The 20209-nt window shown below is 40.6% G+C and overlaps 1 protein-coding gene across 2 annotated transcripts in view; it reads right to left on the bottom strand.

Moving 5' to 3' along the window:
- brinp3a.2 (bone morphogenetic protein/retinoic acid inducible neural-specific 3a, tandem duplicate 2) overlaps positions 1 to 18557 on the bottom strand; it is a 69102-nt gene extending 50545 nt beyond the window's left edge. The window contains exons 1-2 of one of the 2 annotated variants that reach the window (XM_085137640.1): positions 17505 to 18557; positions 2305 to 2673 (exon numbers count right to left, since the gene is read on the bottom strand). In XM_085137640.1, the coding sequence (XP_084993766.1) occupies positions 2305 to 2525 (221 nt within the window). In that variant the 5' untranslated portion in view covers positions 2526 to 2673; positions 17505 to 18557. The other variant, XM_085137641.1, reaches the window with a different exon arrangement.
- Between the last annotated feature and the right edge of the window lie 1652 nt (positions 18558 to 20209).

Raw genomic sequence — 20209 nt, 5'->3', positions numbered from 1 at the left:
AAATTTCAATAATTGTATTCTGTTTAAATGCAATTTAAAGTTTAGACAGGATTGTAACTTTTGAGGAAATACCCAGCTCAATTACTAATAAAAAAGCTGAATCAAAACCAATCAACACCACACCTATTTAGGTCCCTTTTATTTAAATAAATGCAAACATCAGTCTTTGAAGATGTGCTCGCTATCTTTTGGTTTTGAGGAGTAGTAAGTAGGATTCATTTAATCTTTTGCAGGCCAAAAAAGGGTCAGTGACTACCTTAACAGTGCATAGCTATCTGTTCTTGTAGAACAGAAATAGCCTGACTGGAAATTTAAGGACATTTGTAACACAACAGGGGCATAACCATGTGGTTTGACCCCCTTGGGAGAAAACTGCAGCGGGCCCACATTTCTTTAATAAAACAATCCTCCCTGAATTTTTTATGAGCTATGTCCAGGTGTGTGTGCCCAAACTCATCACTACACTTCACCCCCCAACACTGAGACTGAAAATAAAGTTGTTGTTTTTTTTTTTTGCTAGAATAAAAACACGCAGCTGTATCCGCCCATGTCTGTCGGTTACTGAAATCAAATGGGACTGAATCCAAGTGAATTCAATTTGGGAAGATTTACAGGCTATTTACTTTTTAGGTTGGTTTTTCCTTTTAATATAATCACTATTAATCAATGCCGCATTGTAGTAATCTAGAGGGCCTCAAACACAACCTTGCAGCTGACAGAAGCCTCTCCAGGGATTCTGTGATAATGCAGAGTAATAAGTACTAAGAGCTCACTAATCACTTGGCCACATGATAAGACTATTAATCTTGCCGCCCATGCAGCTCAGCTCCAGCGGACCACTGCCTTTTGCCGGGGAAGAAAATATTAAAAAGCTCGAACACAGCGACCGATCACAGAAGCCATAAAGCATCCTTACAACGATCCGTAGATGACAGGAATCCCGTCTGTCCATTTCCAGAAGCCTGGACAACATCCTCCTAAACGACGACGGATATGATTCATGACACAATCTCCACTAATTTGGTCGCGTGGCGATACCTCTGACTATGCTGTCATGGCAAATCTTTCTTCTTTTACAGTGCTAATCAACAGATCTCATTTGACCACCTGATCAGGTGACTCCCCGAGGGTTTGGAGAGCAGCAGAATGTGATATAGAACCAGCTGATAGAAGCATGCGTGCATGTAATACATCATGATTCTGTCTAGGCGTGTCAATTATCCTGTGAGCACTGTGCTGTGAGGATGCTTTAATGCATGACAATGCAAGCCAAATAATACAGTCTGTGTATTAAAGAGCCATGAACAGGGACTTCGTAAAGCATACTACCCACTAAATGCTCTACAAATATGTTGAATTTTCTCTCCTCCCATACACGTTGCAAAAATAGAAAACAAGGAATGGAAGATGTCCTAAAAACCCTTGGTACCCTGAAACGTGTATTTTCAGAATAAAATCCCCCTGCAATATCTTTCTCTTTAACTTTGACTTGTCCCTTACGTGTATTCTACAACAGATGTATGAGCATGCTTTTAAAAGCTTTTCCAACCACGGCAGATAAAAGTTTACTCCTTTCCTTCCTCATCTCCATCATTTCATTTACATGAAGCGGCTTCATTTCATTGCAAGCATTATCATTTTCACTACAGTGCTTTGTGTGGGTCAGTAAAGGACTTTCATTTAGCTCTCAGGTTGCCGAAATTCACATTTCACATTAATTATGACGAGTACATGTGTAAATCTTTCTTATTACACACCACAAAATACGCAACAGCAGACTGATAATCGCACGGTGGTACCTACAGGAAATAGTCACTGCCAATGTCTCTTTCTTTGAACAGTCCCAAAATCAATGCATAGGCCACACAATGAATGTATTGCCTACTGTAACTGTGTCTTTTGCTAGATTGTTGGTTGCTAACTGCATTGAATCAAAATAAGCTGATTTTTTAAATATATTTAAGACTTTTAAATTGTAATAATAGGTGCAATATATTCACAAGCTAAAGAATTTTGGTGTCAGCCTTTCTCTGTTAGCGGTTAAAGTGTTTAGCATGTGCATACTGACTGTACACAGAAGCCTGGAGTTAACAAAATGCTGAGACTGTGACTAACCTCAAAATGTAAACACATTAACATCGATATCATGTGGCCTTATTTACACACAGCTGATCTTTCAAAGGACAACCACAGAGACTATTTGATGCGACTGCTGTGAGATCTGTCATGCATATAATAGGTTAGCAATTTGGCAGTAGTAAATACAGTGTAAAAGCGTCTCCTCATGCTGCAGTCACAACTCACCTGTATATCTTGTATCTGGTGGAGAAACCTTGCCGGTTTTTTTCCACAAAGTCGATGTACTCTGGGGAGTGGTGGAAGGGCCCCTTATCAGACAGGAGCCAGTCCAGGGGTCCCCCGGGTTTGTCATTTGGGAGGCTGGCTGATGTTGCTGTTGCTGTTACACTGGACCATAAACACACCCAGCAGTGAAGGCTGAGGCTGAGGATGCCCCATAGAGCCATCAGAGATGGATGGAGGGTAGGAGAGATGAGGGTGGTGGTGATGGTGGTGGTGGTGGGGGGCGTTCAGCAGCCAAAGATACTTGTCATTAGCTGGCTCCTCCACTGGGATGACCGAGGGACCTGCATCGCCTCAATGCCCCCCGAACACCTAAAGCAAAAGCACAAACACACAGTTCAGCAAACAAACAAACACCCACAACCAGCAATGAAGAAACTTGGCTACAAAGACAGAAATAAACAAGAAAAAATCCTCAGAATATGTTGCAGCTGACAGAAGCCTCTCCAGGGATTCTGTGATAATGCAGAGTAATAAGTACGGTGTGGCAATGCTGTTTCAATCGGGTTCATTATGTGGAACTTGAATTAATAAATGTAAAAATGACACCTGCTAATTTAAGCTTGTGAGCGCCTGTTGCTTTAATGGTGCTGCTTCAGTAAAATGTCATGTTACTTTACTGTAAAATAATGACAAGTCTTTTTACAGTGTCTTTACTGTAATAATAAAAACTGTTTCTTACTGTAAAAGAAATGATGCACTGTGATGTATAGAATATAAGATTTGCAGTAGAATACTGTCAACTGTTTGGTTGCTATTATACTGTTGCTTCATTGTTTTACTGTAAAATGTCTACACCTGTGCCCTATTTAAGCATTTTCTTTTCCCTCCAAGTTTCCATTTATCTTTTATCACACAGATATGGAACATTATGAAACCTGGCCTAATGGAAGTAGCCACTAAAGCCTCTATCGTGGTTATCGTGGTGTCCCAGTTCTAGTTCAAACCTTCTCGCTCCCAGAAGCACAGGAAAACACATCACTGATCCACAGCAACCAAAGCCTAATCCGAAGGAACCATTATAGCATCTCTAAATGAGATCTGAATTTAAACGTAACAGTAGTTTGCTGTCTTAAAGTGAAAAAAGGAACATTACTGTATAATTATTATGCATTTTTACAGCAAACTGTTAAAATGTCTGCAATATATCTGAAAATACTGAAAACATCAGACTATAAAAAACTGTACAAAACAAGGGACTTCAAAATGTCACGCTATTTTAAATAAATAAATAAAACGGTCAACAAACTATAACCAAAATCAAAAGCAGCTACAAAATATCCATTCTGTGTTTTACAGGTTTTTTCAGACATGATTTCTTTGATAATGCAAATGCACACAAAAAAAGAGATTGCCAATAATTAAACGCACCCAATCATTAATTATAACCCTACTTTACACAAATAAAGAGAAACATTTTTTTTCTGGAGCATGATGAGAAAGCAATAACATAGAGTTTACCCCCAAAATTGCAGTATTTTCAAGCAAAAAGACCCAGCAATAATTAGGGATGGACCGATCCAATATTATGTATCGGCATGGGTCTGATACTGAACTAAATTACTGGATCGGATATCGGAGGGAAATAAAAAATGTAATCCGATCCATTAAATATCACGAAAGCACCTCACAAAACTTGCGACATGGCGTAACTCGGCTCATAACGTCGGAGCAGTATGCGTCACGTGATAGAGCGGATGTGGTGTGCCAGACCTGTTGGCGTGTGGTTCAGCATTTGGAGCTTTGCCACCAAACCGGCATTTCATCTCTGAGAAAGTTATCCCAAGAGAAGTAAAGCAAGTGTGTAAGTTCATCTCTGAATGTTTGTAAAGCATTCCCACATTAAGCTTAACAACCGATTTATGGAGCGACTGCCTCTTCTCCCTCCCTCTCCTGCTGCTACTTCAATCATGAAACTGATCAGTCATCAGCTGATCGGCTTTTCTGTCGCGACTCCCGTCTCTCTTGTTTGTTTTTGGCCCACTTTGCACCAGAAAGAGGAAACCAGCGGCTAAACAACAGAAACAACAATTAGAATTTATTTAATATTATTTTCTACACCAGGATCCTTTTCTACATAGCTGACAGCTGGTAACTATGCAGGGGCGGGTCTAGCAAAGTTTAGCCAGGGGGGCCGATAGGGCATTAACAGGGAAAAGGAGGCACAAATGCATACTTTTCTTTCTTATTCTCATTTAAGAATAATTATTTATGATAATTATTTCATAAATAATTATCTGAATCTTACACCCAAAGTTTTAATCTGATGTAAAATATATAGAAATCCATTACTGTATATAGTAACTATTAAGTCTAATATACCCTAGTAAGCTAGTACTTTTTCCTTTGGGAAGGTACCATCTGTGCAGTCTGCAGTTCTGTTGAAGAAAGATGTTGAATCTATTTAATTATTGTAGAAAAAGAATTGATTTCTGTGCATTTTTTTTACACGTGCATTGAATTTAAGTTGATTGCGTCGATTAAGCATCACAGGGTGGGGGGTGGTTGCCTTTTTTTTTTTTTTTTTTTGCTGGGAGTTGGCAGCCCTATTATTTAGGTTGTTTAATATTTCTGCTAAGTACTCTTTAAAATACCAGAATAGGGAGGATGGTGTAGGTTTGAGTAAATTAGATAGATCAGTATTGCTGCAGTGTATTTTTTGCCTACAGGTACAACAGAATAGCTTTAATGTTTTGTGTTTTAAAACTCAAGTGTGAACTTATACAAAATGCAGCAAGATATATTTAAAAAAAATAGTTTTATTCATTAAAAAGTACACTATCGGATTCATATCGGTATCTGCAAATATCCAAATTTATGATATCAGTATTGGTATCGGACATGAAAAAAGTGGTATCATGCCATCTATAGCAATAAAGTGCTGTGAATCCATCTTACTTTAGAGAGACACAAAACCATTTAGCCCCCCACCCAAAAAAAGTGTATTTCACTTTTGTTACAATTCGCTGCGTTCACTGCTCCATGTGAGCTGGGATTTCCATCCAAAAGAAAATAATATGAGCAAAAACTGAAACGTTTTCCAGACTTGATTACTAATTTTACACACTTCTACTGCAGTCTGGCGCTGTGATTTGCAGAAATATTCGGCTGTAGAAGTTTCACCAGGTAGAAAAAAGTCTAAACTGGCATGATTCTAATTATAAATTCATCTCTTTAACTTGGTGAATAATTGCTTTGCTGCTGTTTTTAAAACTATCCCCGTCATACTCGAAAACTTTACTGTCACACCGCAACACATCTATTAAGAGCTGCAGTTTCATGCAAATCAATGGAAGGAAAAACACACTCCCACACGCACAGACACACTTTAAGATAAAAAGTCTTGGCTGCTGTGATTTATCAGACTACCTGCTGTTCAGACTGTTGTCCAGAGCTCGCATTAGTCTCTATCACCATTTTGAGTTCTGTCAATCATCTCCCCTGCAGTGTGTGTGCATGTATGTGTGTTGGGGTATTGGGGGGGGGGGGGGGGTGAGTCCCATTACAGTATTGTGATGACAATCTGTCAAGTTAAGTCAGCCATATGACCGGGGGTGTGAAGGTTTAAAAAAAATCACTGCTCTCAGACAATGCAGGCGACAGCACTGGAAGAACACACCACAGCTTGAGGTGGGTAAAGGGAACAAAAAAAAGAACAAAATTGCTATCAAATACGATGATATATTCATCTACAGGGTTAATTATTGAAAGTTAAAAATGCAGGAGGACTTTAATTTAGTCATTTTAATGAGATGAGATGAGCTGGCAATTTGGAAATTGATTTCAGTCTGACATCGCTGTCAGCACTCCCCAGACTCAGTTTGTCAAGCCCTGGTGTGTGTGTCCATTCTCACTTGTGTTTATGTAAACATCTGTATAACCAGCTTTATGGTTTAATGTGCTTTTAATTAACAGAAAGCACATACTAATGCCTGTACATGCAATTTGGTTTTTGTATGACATAATTGAACTATGCAAAATGTATTTTTTTTTAAAGACATGCATATTCAGATCTTCAATAGGCAGTTAAGTCTCAATTGCACCAGTGGAGGTCTCAAATCTAAACTCAAATGTCCAAGTTGGGTTATAAGTATTAAACTGAGTCATAATCCAAGCTGTTCGAGTATTTTGTGGAACATTTTTCTTTCACAGCTGCCGCATGGTGCTTAAAGTACATTGCCAAAATTGAAGAAATTAGTCTCTAGCCTGACTTGAATCTTGAGTTATTTTACTTTCAAATCTTCTGTGAGCTCAAGACTTCAGGGAGTTGAGTCAAAAAGTCACATTTCAGAGCAGTCCAGAGCAGTCAAGTCTTTGATTCTACAGCTGGGAATAGACTTTAAGTTTATTAAAACCTGCAAAGAGCAGACTCCCTGTCTGTTAGACTCCTCCTAACATGCCAGGGTTCCTCGATGTTAACAGCTGAAGGATGGGACATCTGACTCAGTGACTGGAGTTGGGATGCATCCAGCCCCTGAAATCCCACCTTTTACAAAAAAAGACACAGACGAACAGAAAGAAAAAGCTGTGCTGCTAATGCATGTTACAGCTTTACATTGTAGAGCCACAGACACAAAGGGGAAAGCCAGACTTGGACGAGGCGATGAAAAGCTGGATGTGGGAGGGGAAGAACTCTGCAGGGACAGCCGATGGAGACAGCGCTATATGAGACTGAGGTGAACTTTGCCCAGCTGTGACCCTGCACTGAAACCTGATGAACTGGATCAGAAAAATTATTTGCTCTCATAGCAGCCCACTGCTTTATCATTTGCATAACTTGCGCTTTTTGCAGATTGTTGAAAAATCATCTTTATGATAATCTAACTGGGAAAGACTTGATCAAACGGAAAAATCTAACTGATCAAGTCAGGTCAGGTCAAAGACTCCACCCACAAGTCTGCAGTTTTGATAAGTACACATTACCTTAAGGTCTTGTATAACATGCAGTAGGCAGAAACGTGGTACAATTTTAATGAAACAGGGCCGAGAATGGTGTTACCCGGTGCCGAAACAGGGCAAATCCTCCCCCGGATCTCTTTCAACTTCTTTGTTGTTGATGCAGTTAAACTGTGAGTGTTTCCTTCAGCAATTTCTCCTCGCATTCCAGCAGCGCTGAATAGTTTATTTGACTGTGACAGAGAGACCTCTGTCTTCCCAGCATTTCTGTTATCGTCTGCCACGCTCTCCGTTTGAGCTTGAGCGTTTCACTTTTCTTTCTCCGTCCCTATTCCTTCAGCAGAGACGCTGCCACACAGCGAGCAGTTATGCTTTGTGTGTGTTTTGTCAAAAAATCTGACACCAAAGTTACGGGTTACTATCCTATAGTGTGAAGTTTGTGAACAAGTTGCTGTGTACTGACAGTGTGCCTCTGCTGCAGTAAAATGGCCCCAAAAATAAGCTGCTAGTGCAGCTCCATTAGATGAATCCACACCTACCTCCAGCCTCTCATAACACAGATGAAATGCTTTGTTTTTTTTCCACTTTACATTGTGCAAGTTGTGTATAAAGTGACCTTGCTCAGAGGGCAGTTTCTGGCATGTTAATATCAAAATACAGCTCAGAGGTCACATTTAAAGACTCTTTAATCCTATCATCCAACAGGCAGCTGTCCAAAACGCTGATGCAGGAGAACACAGGCCTCTCTCGATTCTCTTCGCCTCGCTTTCTCTCTTTTTCACCCCACCATACTTCTTTTGTCTCACCTTCCTCACACAACCCACTCTCATCCTCATCTGCCTCAATTACCTCTAAAAGCCAACTTTGCATCAAATCGCTAATGACATACGGACATTTGCTATTTTCAGACAAATGCATTTCTCTCTTTTTTTTTTCTTACTTTACCTCTAGATTATGCTATCATATTCAACTTGTGCACTCAGTGCATTTCACGAAGCCGTGTTAAAAGCACTCGTCCTTGAGCCCCCTATATGATCTAGAAACAACAAAACAAATGTCGGGAGATAGAAGATGGAAGGAATTTTCATCTGAAGCAGTAAGGAAGCAACCGGGGCTCCAGCAGATCCACTCAAATATGATTTTGCACGACGTGGGCCAGCAGTTACCTCGAGGCTGTTTGGAACCTCTGTATAAAATGAAAGCACTGTTTGTTCATGTGAGGTCCTCTCAACGGAATTGTGACGGGAGTGCAAATGATGGGGGACCAGATTTTCCCACACATGAATTTAATGAAGAGTTGCGTCCTCCGGATTGGCAAATACCAAGAACATTATTGGAAGGAGGCGAGATGGGGCATCATATAGCAAATCCATGTTTATTTGAACAATCAAGAGACTATTGTTTTTCCACTCATTTCATAATCTTTGTAGGTCTCAAAAAAGGCTGCTGGGCTTATTCTATGAGGACTGAGGTAATTATAATTTCAATCTACAATCTGAAAAAAGTAAAACATAATGTTCCATAAACCTTTTTTCCTAGATTTGTAAACACCTGTCATTGTGCTCTCAAGGTTTCCAGCAGCTCTCTGACGAAATGGACAGTCAGCACGTGCCCCCATGCACAATACTTTCAGCCTTGTCATGTGACACATGATTGTTTTTCATGTAAAAGAAAAATATTGTCCAAGACATTTGCAGAGGAAACATAATGTTTCTTTGAGCAGCGGGAACGCTCAGAGATTGCAATTTATCTTTGAAATGACACCTATGACAAGGTCCTGTTTATTTCTGTGGGGAAGAAATATCCATTTGGAAATGCTTTCCCTTTTTTTGTCCTGCTACTTCAATAGAGAGAGGAGGGTGTTAAACAAATGGCCATTCCACTGAAGCACAGCCAACAGTGGATCAAACTACAACATTTTTACGCCCACTGCCCATCATAATGGCAGGCTATATTCAGTAAGCACCGCTGAACATCAAATATTTCAGCTGAAAAAATACTTAACAAGTCATCTTTGATGACTCTCATCATATGCAAGGTTTAATTTCTTGTCATTGCTTGACCTAAAGGCCACGTATGTCGATGGCACAGCAAAAAAAAAAAGAAAAAGTGATGCGTAACTCTGTGATACATATTTCTCATCTTATTCAAATTCTGAATAAAACATTTGTCAACTTATTTCCAAATACATTTCATCTCTTGGGGTTTAAACCAATCTCTGCGATTACAGAAAATTCCCTTCGCCTCATTTTCATTTATATAGAGTTAGATCACAACAACATTCATTCTAAGGCACTTGATAATCTAAGATAAAGACCCTACACTGCTGCACAGAGAACCCCGATGTTGCAATAATCCCCTCTGAGAAAGCACCTGGCAACAAGGGGGAGGAGGAACTCCCTTTTAACAGGAAGGAAGGGCATCTGGCAGAAGCAAGCTCAGGGAAGGGTTGGCATCTGCTGCGACCGGTTGAGGAGTACGCAGGTAGGAGGAACATAAAAACACAGACAACATGGTGTGTGCTCAATAAAGTCTGAAAGGAGCAAAGAGTTTCTGCAGTATACTTTCAGACAACATTTTCTCATCTGGATTTGTAAAATATCATCTCAAAACTCAGGTTTCCTTCTAGTTTTTTCTTTCTTAATCTTAAAGTCCAGGTAGTCACACTAAGGTACAGATTGTACTTATTGACATCGAATGCCAACATCTATAAAAGTGCTGTATGTGCAGCACTAAAGAAAACCTTGTGTCCTATAAATGAACAAAAATGCAATTACATGATCAGAATCCTTAACCTTCAGCATATGGCGGTGATATAAAAGACCACACAATTTTCTTCTTTTCAGGCAAAAGATACAACCGTTGGGTTTCCTGCTGTATCTCATCAAGCGTATTAAAGGTAATTTGGAAAAAAGAAATGTGACAAAGGGAAGAATCTGACGACTTTTATGATTTGATACCATCAACCAAGACAGGCTTGCTGAGGCTAAATATGATTCTGTGTGCTCTGGCTGGTGTGTACTGTTAATACATTACTTTTGCTTAATGGTGGAATTGAGAAATAAACTCCCCAGTCTCTCTCTCTGTTCCTCCCTAACTGTCTCTCAATCTCTCTTCCTGTCTCCACATATACAGCCGTGTCTGAGCCACGACGTTATTAGCCATTAAGTTGATAGCAGTTGGATGGCAGAAAAAAAAAGCTCTACAAAATGCCTTGCAGGTCTCATCCAGTATTGCCATAGGGTTTTCTTTAAGATACTCAAAAAAGCAAATATTTAATTTGCTGTTTAGATATTTTTATTTCCTGAATGTGGGTCTAGAATTTGAGCTCCTAACAATAAATTAGTGACTTACAAATATTGAGAGCCCAACACAAAATGAGCCATTTAATCTTTTGAATGAATTTTCAGATTCAAATCAGTGATTTCAGTCCCTAACACTTCTAACGCAGGTGTATCATCCATTCTAAATTGCATGTGTATTACTGTGGACTTCTGTTAGATATTACATTTGTTGGACTATTAAGTGCCGTATCTCAACTGCAATAATGACACGCTGTGGAACGTGCAGTCATTTCACAATGAAAGAATTACCGTTGTTCTTGGAACATAACTTCAGATTGGAAAGCAGGGTTGGCTGTTTTATTTTTATTTTTGCGAGAACACCAGTCAAGCAAAAATGAAACACATGTCCATAACTTAGTCATCTCTCAAAATGTTCTTCCCCGAGGCAAAAAAGTCAATGAAAAGATGAGACACTGAGTCAAAGCATTTTTCATCACAAGAACTACTGGTGGTTACATTAAAGGTATGACGTGCACAGTGCGGCGCCAGCATTTCCTCCAGCTATTTGGAGCATCTGCGTGAAAACGACAGCTCTCTTTGTTTTGTTTTTCCCATTTTTCCCAGAAAACACTGAAAGATTCAATAAAAACCATTATTTGTAATGCCCTCAGATGGTACAGCTGTAAAATCTCACAGTTTAGCAGCCCTGGGATGAAATAAAATGTTTGCAAATTCCTCATTTGGTCAAAGAAATGATTTCATAGAAGCCGTGATTGCCGATATCCTCGACATTATTCGTTGCTCGTTTTGAAAGCGGGTGATTGATTCACAGGCTTCTTGAGCTAAATTAACAAAATTAGCAGTGTTGCCACTTTGAGTTAATATCTCAATTGATTTCGTTAAACAGAATATTCTAAACAGCTCATTTATTTCGCCTTGCCTACCAATCTGCTCCATTTGATGAATAGATGTATCTGTCTGCACAGTTTTTTTTTTTCTTTGAGGCTGCGCTGCAGCTCTTCCAGTAACTTTGTGTAACAGCCAAAATTACATGTTTCCTCCAGAGATATAGGGCTGGCTACCGACTTCAGTGTTGGATCTTGACTCTCACCCCGTCTTTTGGAGGATACAGTAAGCTTGATGAGACGAGGGAACTCCCAAGCCTAATCTTTCTTGAGAATTTCAGCAGCCATTCTCATCGGAGATTGGGACAAAACTGAGCTTCCAGCCCCCGAACATCTGCTCACTTATTGAAGAATGCCAGAGCTGTAATGGTCACCTGCCTGAGCTGTGTCTGTATGTGTGTGTGTGTAAGTGTAAATGTATGTATGTGTGTTCTCACAAAGTGTCCCCATATCCATGTCTGGAACACACACACACAGAGCAGATCTACTTTCTTGGCACAGCAAATATGCAAATTGAAACAAGTCTCTTTTTGTGATATCTCACAATTTGAACACATTTGAAGGAAAACAATAGTAGAAAAATAGATGGAGGGGAGGCATGCGCTTTGCAGGGGGGAGGATTTGATTAAAACATTTCATTAGAATTTCTTCAACAGGATCCACTTTGTAACTTGTCTGCAAGCCAACCCTGAAACCATCCTCAAAGTAGGGAAACAGGAACTGATAAACTTTACATCTTCCCCTCCGTGCTGACTAATGAGGTTTTTGGCCCTAATTAACCTAGTTATCTTCCCCGCTACAACTGTCAACAATGCCTCTCATACCAGTGCCACGGGTAAAACACAGCCTTTGTGAAATTATAATATGACTGCCAGTTGCACTCATCCGGCTGTCTTACAAACAAATAAAAAGGATCAGCTCCCATGGTGTCCTGGGAAAAAGACATCAAAGACCAAAAAATAAATAAATAAAAATAAAAATGTCACTATCAAAGTGCTTACATGCGCAGCCATGAACACACATATTTACAGATCTACAAACATGCATTTAAAAACTTTAGACATGAAAACCCAAAACAATAATACATAAATAGCAACGCTAAGCTGCTGCGGGGAAGGTCAGTGGAAGTGTGTAGGCAGTGTGGGTGTGTGACTGAGTGCTTTTTTCCCCTGCACAAACTGTTGTGTAGGTGTTTTTCTGTGGACTCTCAAATTTACTTCTGAGACTTCTGAAGATGCTGGTGATCCAATTTAATGATGGAATGTTTAAAAAAAACAAACGCCCACCATGATGCTCTCGGATACTAAAATCTGAATTAATAAGAGAAGACAACAAGTCCTGATTTCATGTTTTACATTAAACTGCTCTTTTAAACTCATTTTATCCCTGTAAAGCTATCAGACGTTGTGATTTTCTGCAGTTTTCTTTATCTGTACTAATCCTCTTTGTATGCAAATACATTCCGGTCTACTCATAGAAAAAATGGAAACTTATTTACATTTCCTATTTAAATTGGCTGGTGCTGCTATAATCATATACACTACTGTATATTAATGTATTTTTAACTCTAAAGCAACCAAGATATTTTAGCAAATAAAATGACAGAGTGGGATGATTTATGGCCCCCTTCTATTTTAAATAACTCTATTAATGGCTCTGATTATCATACCTAGGCTGCTTTCTTTACTTATGACAAATGCTCCAACGTAATAATTGTGTTTTCCAATCATTTTACATAAAAAGGAGTGCAACAAACTAATGCAAACAAAATGACATTTACTCAGCCAATCTTTTTCTGTGGCTTATGAAGCATTTATTTTTTAACAATACAGAAAGACAAATACATGTTGAAACTTCTGTTTGTTTGATTGAATTGTGTATTACAGCACACTAGTATCATTTCAAGACCAAAATAGAGACAAAATTGTGACCCTGTGATACTTTAATCATCAACAAAACACAATAGCATCATAGTCAGGCTCATGTTTTAATCTTACTTACTTCCATACTTCTTGTATGTAGATTCATGACACTCAGGAAACATTTTCATGATTAAAATGTATAATATATATAGTAATAAAAACAATATAGCAGAAGAATAATAGCATATAGTATAATATACAGCTCGTTTCATAAATGAGGTGAGAAAAAAGTACAATATATCCTATAAATGTTGACAATTATTTGTTGTTTTTGATATGGATAGATCCTTGAACTGCAGGTTAAACATATTACGAGCATGTTTAAGCAGAACTATTTACTTATTTTGGAATGGTGCTACTAAAGTAAGCAATTTATATATTTTAAAAAACAGATCATGTAACTGTGTAAGTCATGGTTCTGTGATACACAAGAAATCAGGTGAACTTATTCAAATCAAATCTCGCTAAACAGCAATTGTAACAACATGTCTAAAACTCAGCAAACATTAAGATGATTTTTTTTTTTTGAAAGACAGTGTTTTTTGTTTGTTTGGTTGGTATCTCCTACCTCTATGAGGGTCTGGAGCAACTAGACCCCCCAAAACAATGCATTAGAGTTAAGTATGGCGAAGGCAATATACTGTGTACTAATGATGCATTTGCTCAGTGTGGATGCTACTGTCGTACAGCAAAAACAAAAAACTCTTTGTTCTCCATATGAAATGAATGCAGCTGTGCAACAGTGGAGCCAGACAGCATATAACCCAATAACCCAGCCCGTGTTATTGTCACAAATGCACGGTGGGACTTTACAGTGAAACAGTGTGTAGTTCTGTTTAAGAGGCATAGGCATGTGCCACATAAGATTCTATGTCTTTGTATTAAAAAAAATCCAATTTAATCTTTCTGTGACTATTTACAAAATGAGACAGTAGCTTATTAAGGCGGAGAGACTCGACAGTAGACGTCTTCTAGGCCAACATGGAAATAGATCAGTCCGACAAATCCTTCTCCTCACAAACGCAGGACGGAAAATTTGGCTGGAGGAAGCAATAAACTGATAACAAAAACAGAACCCCCCCAGCACCATTCATTTACTACAGCGACAATTCATTATGAAAGATGAATAGCGGCGCGCCCAGTCAGCTCACACACTGACATCAACATTTCACATCATTATGCAAAGAAAGTTAACTCGCAACACTTCAAGCTCCTCCAAATCAATCCACAGCAAACTTTGATTTCCGAGTGTTGACTATCAATATAATTATGTTAGCACAGGCAGAAAAAAATTCCGAGTGTTTCTCCGGCAGCATACAGTATCTGCATACGTCTTTTCCTTGCGGCGGCTGTCTGTGGAGGCAACGTGAGATCAATCGTTTAGCTCAATCGATGGCGTGTGAAGCAGGTTGGAGGTTTTAACGAGTAAAACTCTGTGAGGATTAATCCGCGAGAATATTGTAAATCATTATAAGGTGCCGTGCGTAAAAGTTCAGCTGAAAGCAAACAGGGGGAAAGCTGTCTTAATGATTGCTCCTCAGACTGTAAACTTCTCACTTTCTAGCATTTATATGGCTGCATATCACTGAGTGGCCAAGAACATACAGAGAGGAAGCTTCTATAAATCACCGGAGAACACAAATAGGCCTCTTCTGCTGGTGGCCTTGTACACACGGACACAAAGGTTGCTCTTAAATTAAAGGCACACATTCCTCCCTCACTATTTACTCTGGGCTCTTTCTTCTTCTGGTATTCTGCTGCAACTCTGGCTCTGTGAATATCTGTAAATAGAAATACATGTTTCACTGCACGATTCTTCCACTACTGAACAGGAAAGCTGGTTAAAATTTGAAAAGCAACCCCCCTCATGTGTCATCCAGTCACATGCTCAGCCACCTCTGTCAGTGCATATTTATGGGCAGGGTGACAGCGTGACACCTGCCTGTTTTAATGACAGGAAGTCTGTGCTTGATCTGTAAAGAATTATGTGCAATATGGTACAATTTTGCTCTCAAAGCAGCCCTGTGTCCATCCGTTTGTGCGCCTCTACAGAATACGCTCAGACTCAACATTCAATTACCAGTTGCCTCAGAGAGAGATTTTTGGCTTAATGCCCCCGTCGGTCTTAATCTGAGAGATTCTACTTTAGCGCCAAAGTCAGCCTCAAATCCCTCAATGACACTTTTTGATTTTCTCCGCTTTAGCTTTTCTCTCATCTTCTCATCTCTCCCACTTTTCCCTCTTCTCCTTGCAGCAGCTCTTCTCTGTCTGAAGTGGAACTTTGTCAGTTTGCTCATTATCATAAATTAATGGGCTGAAGATGTTGAGCGGATCCCGGCAAAACTCGACCCTCGAAATACCACCTAAACCAAGATGGGGTGATCTTCTTGTTTTTCTTCTTCTTCTCGTTTCTTCTTTACCTTATGACTTTACTTCCTTATGTCATTGTGTCATCATTCCAACTGTAATTTGCCCCCTAAAAATAGCAATTATGATCAATTACAGGGTTTCTCAAGCTGAACACTTGTTACCACTCTGCCCTCTAAACCTCATCCACCGATCCTCCCGAAGTCAGCAACAGAAAACTACTTTATGTTGCATTAACTTAATGTTCTGCGCAGAGCTTTTCTCGTCCTTTTTCCTGTGCTTTCTGCTCTTTTTTTCCCCACTTCCTCCCACCACATCCACCCTTCTTCAGCCATCACACCTTCAAATGAAGCCGCCTCCTGCCCACCACTAAACTGTAAGAACAAGGAGCCCTCTCAGGCATGTAGTGCCTCCTGTTAGCCTCAGTCTAAAAAGCCTATAGCTGGTTTCCTGCTCAGTCACAGTTGCCCTATAAAAGTTCTGTTCAAGCTCGATTTGTTTCTTCTCAAGTACACGTCAATCACAGACAGATGGTCCTGTCATCGTCACTCTGACGGACAAGCAAACAGACACGAACACAGAAAATTAGACTTACATGCCATATACAGCCTCGATTGGCATCTCAGCAGTGAAGTAGAGAAAAAAAAAAGGAGAATCAGACAAGGTTTTGAGCTCTTTCCGTTTTTGTTGCTTAGATGACCGATGCAAGGAGAGAAATCTCTCTTTTCATAGGAGGAGACAGTGTGCCTTTCAGGCCTGGACACGGTTGGGTTCACCAGTCTCCCAGGATAGATGAGGACACTGCTGAACAGTGGCCCTGTTGTGGCCCTATAAACAGTCTGAGGCTTTGGCACTTGTGCCTAACACTGGCAAGTGGCAATGAGAATTACAGCAGTGATTCACTGACTTTTTTTTTCCTACCGTGAAGCTTTGCAACAAAACAAACCTTCCTGCCACTGCAGTTGGGGGTTTTCACATGAAGTTACATTTAAAATACTGCAAATAGCACCTATGCCAGCATGCCCTCGGGCCACTATGATAGCATTTTAAATGTTATTTGTTTTCTTGGAGGGTATTTGGCTCATTATCGCAGCCTCCACTGATCCCATAAGGCTGCCTTTGACTCATGTGCCTTTTTTTGAGGGTGAGGCTTGAGGGTGCGATGTATAATTATGAAATCAGTGGGACTATTTTTTTTTTCCACTCTTCCAGCCTGAGAGCAGAGCTGGGAGCTTGGCGAGCAGTACTCTGTCCACACATCAGTGTAAGAGATCTGATCCTCCACAGGAGCGAATGCCAATACACCCCTGAGGAATATAGATTAGAAATGTTTGTTGTTAAGGCAGATAAAGAGTGGCAGTGTGGGTGAAGGGGGGGTAGGTAGGTGAGGGGGCTGGGGGGGGTGGAGGAGACAGGCAATGAGAAAGGAGGAGGAGGAGATGAGTCTGATTGTGCTCATGTATAAACTGACAAGGCATGAAAAGCAATATTGTGTATGCTCTCCTGAAAGTGCCAGCAGATACAGTACGCGAGTTTGTGTGCATGTATGCAGGGGTGAGACTGTGTGTATGCGTCTGTGCGTGAGAGTTTCACATTGTACTATGGTCAAGCAACAAAGAAATTCACTGATGTCACAGTCACAGCAGATGCAAAGAGCTATTCGGGTCAAACACGGTGCTGAGGGTGAACATCCACAGGTAGCGTGGGGTTTTTCTTTTACTTTATACTCGCACAAATTCGACAAATTAAGCTGAATTGCAAGAACTCACCGCGGTTTAGGACGACAGAGAAAGTTTAACTCAGTGTGTCCCATGCTCTCGCCGAATCCCGGTGGCTCTCAGCTGCCCAGATTGTGGAGAAACTCATTTCACAGTTTGTCAGGGTTCAACTGCAACTCCACGGAGGGAAAAAAAAAACCACACCACTCAAAAAAAAAAAAAGAAAAAAAAGAAAAACACTCCGAGAAAAAAAGAGGTAAAGCTGCTCCGGACAAATCCGACGGTCGGTTCTACACCAGTGAGAAACTTTGAGAAAAGCAGTCGGGGGTGCGCTTGGGGTTGACAACCGGCTTATCCCACAGTTAATTCAACGTTCCTGGAAGCAGAGGCTCTGACCTTTCTGGGGATAATGACTTTACAAAATGAAATCATCCAGCAGGAGATGTAGTCAATCGGAGAAACGAGCAGCAGGAGGAGGAGGAGGAGGAGAAAGACTCCAGGAGCGCAGAGGAGCTAACGTTCAGGAGATTAAAAGCTGTCTTAGCGCAGTTACCAGAAAGCGGCGGGGACCAGCCTCGGACAGATGCGACGGAATGCGGCTATCTGCCACCCCACGAAGATTGTTAAATATCCTGTTGTGAATTCCGCCCCGGCACCGTTTTTCTTTTTTCTTTTCTTTTTTCTTTTTTTGTTCCACCTACTTGACCCGCCTACTCCGCAGCGCTGTGTGGAGGAGCGCAGATCCTGTGGAAACTGAAGGTATAGGCGCTCAGCAGATAACAGGCATGGGCGTTTCGGCTCTCCCCTGTGCCCCTCTCTCACTTAGTCACATGTTTAAGACACAAGTAGCCCTCTGTAATAGCTGCCAAAGGAGGGTAGACTAAGGTAGCCGACGTGGCGAGAATAATAATGCGTGACTTTCTCCCCCCCCGCTCACTTCAGATGAAAAGCCCTTTTCGCAAAATGCTCGAAATGGCATTCCTGCCATTAACTTTATGCCCCAATATACTTGTTTTAATGCTGCAGTTATTTCTAAAGACACGAGCATCGGAAGTCATTGAATATCCCTCATAACTGCTTGGCTGCAAACTCCAGAAAAAAGCCCCTCTAGAGAGGACGTCAGTGTTTAAGTCCTTATGTGTCTGAGCTGTCACATTAGTTAGAGGAGGAGAAGGTGTTGAGCATAATGCCTAATCCTCTTTGGTTTTGTCTTGTGTAGCATGCTTATGCATGAACCATGAGTCATTAAATGGCACTGCAAAGGCGGCTCTGCTTCAAAATAAAATAAAATAAAAAATAAAAATCACCATGCAGCAGAGATACAGCAACTGAGTGAATGAATAGATGCTGGCATTTTCATAATGACTGTGACAGCACACATTATAGCAACAGGGATCAGCGCTGTTCAACTGTATGCTGCCTGGGCACCTGATTTCATTTCAGATTGCATTGATCAAAAGCGGCGCCAGAGCGTGCAGGATGTGAATTGGTCAGGGAGGCGGATTCCGTTTCCTTTTTATTGGCTCTTACTACTTTGCAGAAATAATTAGCATGCAGGCTGGTGGGAAAGCGTGCGCACTGTGCCCGAATTACATCTGAAATGCAATTTGAATCCTCTCAGAGAGCAGCCAATAATTCCTAAAACATCAAGAACAAAAAAAAAGTGAATGCTAAATACTTCACTGCAGAGATTTCATATTGCATACACTGATAAACGCTGATGATGAGACTGCAACATATACAATCCTGTGTGTGTCTCTGTGTGTGTGTTTGTGTGTGTGTTGGGGGAGCGGGGGGTGCCCGGGTCGTTCCTCATCTCATAATTCTGTCGGCACCCGAATCTACCCAGAAACAGCAGAAATTGATCCGTGGGAGCAATCGGGGTGTGGAATTCTGTGGGCACAGTAGCCTCGGTGTGGTGCTAATTAACCCAGTTTCCCCGTGCGTCCCAGCCTCCTTTTAGTATGCTGTACCGTACTGGAGCTGTCCGTGGTTCTGAAGTTGATTTATGTCGCGTCCCAGCAGAGATTTGTGGCAGATTCAGCGTGACACAGACTCTGATTTTTTTTATATCCCCAACTGTCAATTCCGATCAGACCGGTGCTGCAAAATGTGACAACTTGTTAGAAAAATGTGTCTAATGTAAGCATTTCCTTAAGTGCGCGCATCCATCTGTATGCTGCAAATACAAAGATGACAGCGTTGTCCCACTATCCCAACTCATTTGTCATTCATATTAAAGGCCTCTGGCTCCGTAGTTGTTACTGGTGATAAGCCTGTGGGTGGGGTGCTGACCTTGGGCAGAATTACCACGATCTTTTGAGCTCCTGGGATCGTGGAAGTTTAACTTTCTGATCGGCTAAAAACTTTCAATGCTTGGTTGGGTAAACAAGTAGTTCCCGAAGTGCACACACAGTTTGCACTTTGAGTCAATTATTACATTATACAGCTGCACCAAACAAACAAACAAACAAACAATGGATGCAATATATTTACTGCCCACAACTGTTAGTATTTATTTACCAACCAAGACTCTGATAATCCTGATTTGTCTTCTGACAAATCTCGTGTGACGGGCAAGTCCATCTGGTCAAACTAAAACACAAAGTAAAGGAAAAAGAAAAGGAAATCTTTGTAAAAGCTGGCAGTTTAACATTGTATGGCCTTCAGCTTAATTCAAAAGAATGCCGAAGAATGCAAGAAACAGTAGGGTTATGTGTTAGACTATGTGAAAAGGTTGGACAAGGTAATGAAGG

Source organism: Neolamprologus multifasciatus, chromosome 17 (assembly GCF_963576455.1).
Source record: "Neolamprologus multifasciatus chromosome 17, fNeoMul1.2, whole genome shotgun sequence".
Taxonomy (NCBI): Eukaryota; Metazoa; Chordata; class Actinopteri; order Cichliformes; family Cichlidae; genus Neolamprologus; species Neolamprologus multifasciatus.
This window is presented reverse-complemented; position numbering and strand designations above follow the sequence as displayed.